The sequence below is a fragment of the Otolemur garnettii genome, unplaced genomic scaffold (assembly GCF_000181295.1).
Source record: "Otolemur garnettii isolate 467f Iridium unplaced genomic scaffold, OtoGar3 scaffold00001, whole genome shotgun sequence".
Lineage (NCBI taxonomy): Eukaryota > Metazoa > Chordata > Mammalia > Primates > Galagidae > Otolemur > Otolemur garnettii.
Genome location: NW_003852396.1, coordinates 33,074,762 through 33,077,654, shown reverse-complemented (window position 1 = coordinate 33,077,654; position 2,893 = coordinate 33,074,762). Strand labels below are relative to the sequence as shown.

Here is a 2,893-nt window from a genome sequence, read left to right as displayed (position 1 = left end):
GACACTATGTCTGTTTCCAACATAACAATCTACATGCCTTCTGTGCTGACACTAATAGGGATCCCAGGCCTAGAATCTGTGCAGCGCTGGATTGGGATTCCATTCTGTGCCATGTTTCTCATTGCTGTGGTTGGAAATGCCGTGCTTCTGATGGTTATCAGATCAGAGCGTAGTCTGCATGAGCCCATGTACATTTTCTTAGGCATGCTAGGAGCCACAGATATTGCACTCACTAGCAGCATTATGCCTAAGATGCTTGGAATCTTTTGGTTTAATATGCCTGAAATCTACTTTGATTCCTGCTTGCTCCAAATGTGGTTCATCCACACACTTCAGTGTACAGAGTCAGGCATCCTCCTGGCCATGGCCCTGGACCGTTTTGTGGCCATTTGTTATCCACTGAGACATGCCACCATCTTCACCCACCAGCTTGTCTCCCAAATAGGTGCTACAGTCATACTCAGAGCTGCCATTCTTGTAGCCCCATGCTTGGTACTGATAAAGTGTCGGTTTCAATTTTATCACACGACTGTTATATCCCACTCTTACTGTGAGCATATGGCCATTGTGAAACTAGCTGCAGGAAATGTTCGAATCAACAAAATATATGGTTTGTTTGTGGCCTTCACTGTCGCGGGCTTTGACCTCACATTCATTACATTGTCCTATATCCAGATATTTACCACAGTTTTCCATTTACCCCAGAAGGAAGCTCGGTTGAAGGCATTCAATACCTGCATTGCGCACATTTGTGTCTTCCTTCAGTTTTACCTCCTGGCCTTCTTCTCCTTCTTTACACACAGGTTTGGTTCTCACATCCCCCCTTATATCCACATTCTTTTTTCTAGCATTTACTTACTGGTCCCTCCATTTCTCAATCCACTTGTCTATGGTGTGAAGACTAAGCAGATTCGCATTCATGTGATGAAAATGTTCTGTTCATAAAATCAACCTTCATTAACACCTTTATGCTGTTATTTTTTGCAACCCTTCAAAATAAAACAAAAAATACACATTATTTGAAATGCTTGAGTTTTCCATTTAATTGATTGCCAACAGGATGCAAAGTTTCACATCACCATAGCCCATGAAAAGTATCAATCATTGGTGTATGGATCCTATCTGAGTACTGAAAGTGAGAAATATAAAAAGAGTAACATTGTAAAAAATATGTATATATATGTGTGTGAGTTGAACATTAAATTTCTGTTTTATGTTTTGGTCCCATTGATGTCTTCTAATAGTCTTTCTCTAGGAGAATTTATGAATTATGTAATAATCTCTGCATTTAAATGTGCCTAAGACTCACTCTTTTAAAGTGTCCAGGTACTCAATAAAAACACATTGACTCTGTTTTTCTTTAATGTTCTATTCATTTGAATAGAATAAGAGTAAGTACATCTTAACTGTGCTCTTATCCCTCAAAACCCCTTTTTGGATCTCATGAGAAAATAAAGTCTAAAAATTTAAATATATTTTCAGGGTCATTCAGAGAATTACAGATACAAAATTTATGAGAATCTAGTCTTGCATTTTATAGAATCGATAATTTTTCTTCTATCTCCACCACTTACTTCTATATTAATTTATCAAGTGTCATTGAAAACTTACAGGTATCAGGCTAGAGAATAGTGATATGATAATAAATTTGACACAGTGGTTAAATCTCATTAGTTTTTCCTAGGCTTTATCAGATATCTATGGCTATTGAAAATGATTATGTCATAGATACAGAGGCTATCTTTGGCTGTTTCAGGTATTAATATTTATTATAGCTAACTGTGTTAGATTACCATTTTTTAATTTTATTTAATAATATGGAGTCCTAACTATCAATACTAAAATAACATTAGAAGTTATTTCTTAATACTCTAGCCAAAGTTCAGCAAACTTTTATATAAAGGGCTAAAAAATAATTAGCTTAGGCTTTGTGGGCAAAGAGACAAATTTAAGAATCTTACATCTGTATTCATATAACAAGAGAGAAAGATATGCCCACAGAAATATTATTGATTAAATGAAAAATATGTTAATAGTGATAATAATAATAGAATTGTGTAATTTTTATATAATTCAGGTCTACTAATTAAAGCCATGAAACTTATTTTTTTCTACTGAAAAAATTTTATAATATGAACCTGAAAGTTAGAATTTCTCTATAATCAAATTGATTGCAATTTTTCTTCTGTGAAAATCATACTTACTTAGTGTGCTATTCTAAAATAGGAAGAAGGCATTTTCAGTGGACCACTATAGTTCTAATATTATTTTTAAAAGTTTTAAAATCAGTTATTTGTTCCTTCTGATCGCCATCATGAAAATACATGGAGAAATAGAACAACATAGAGACATGGTGTGAAATTACTAAATATTTGCACTGTCTATGATTATAAATATTTCATGAAATATCTAGCCCAGACTTCAAATTACTCAATTACTGTAGTCTTCAGATTTCAAAATTATATTCAAACTGAATCCTACAAATGAAATATAGAAAAAATACAGGTTATTACAAAGCTAAGAGGATTGCCAGGGCTATCCACCCTATCATCCACTTGGACCAGGAAAATTATTGGAAACATATTTTGAACATAAGATTATTTGAAAGAGAATAATATGTCATGTAACAAATACCATTTCCAGAAGCTCCAAAATTAACTTCTCATGTGACTGCATCAAGTTCACCAATGACTAAAATAACATATTTTCTTGAATTCTTAATACCCCTGCTTATTATCGATATTTACAACCTTTGATGGTGTGATGGGTGAAAATATGATTCTCCTTACAATGAGCACCAAACACAGTGAAATGTAATTAAGAGGGGTTTTGGTTTTACACCAATTGATAGCGTGTAAGGTAATAAGTGGTGACATTTACATATTTTTTTTTT

General features: G+C 33.7%; 1 protein-coding gene across 1 annotated transcript; it reads left to right on the top strand.

The window, feature by feature from the left end:
- The first annotated feature begins 6 nt into the window (after positions 1–6).
- Positions 7–945, top strand: LOC100964495 (olfactory receptor 52A1). Its single transcript, XM_003780982.1, has one exon. The coding sequence runs from the start codon at positions 7–9 to the stop codon at positions 943–945; it is 939 nt and encodes a 312-aa protein (XP_003781030.1).
- The last annotated feature ends 1,948 nt before the right edge of the window (positions 946–2,893 follow it).

Excerpts from the sequence above, each read along its gene's own strand:
- LOC100964495 (XM_003780982.1), top strand. The coding sequence starts at position 7 with ATGTCTGTTTCCAACATAACAATCTACATGCCTTCTGTGCTGACACTA.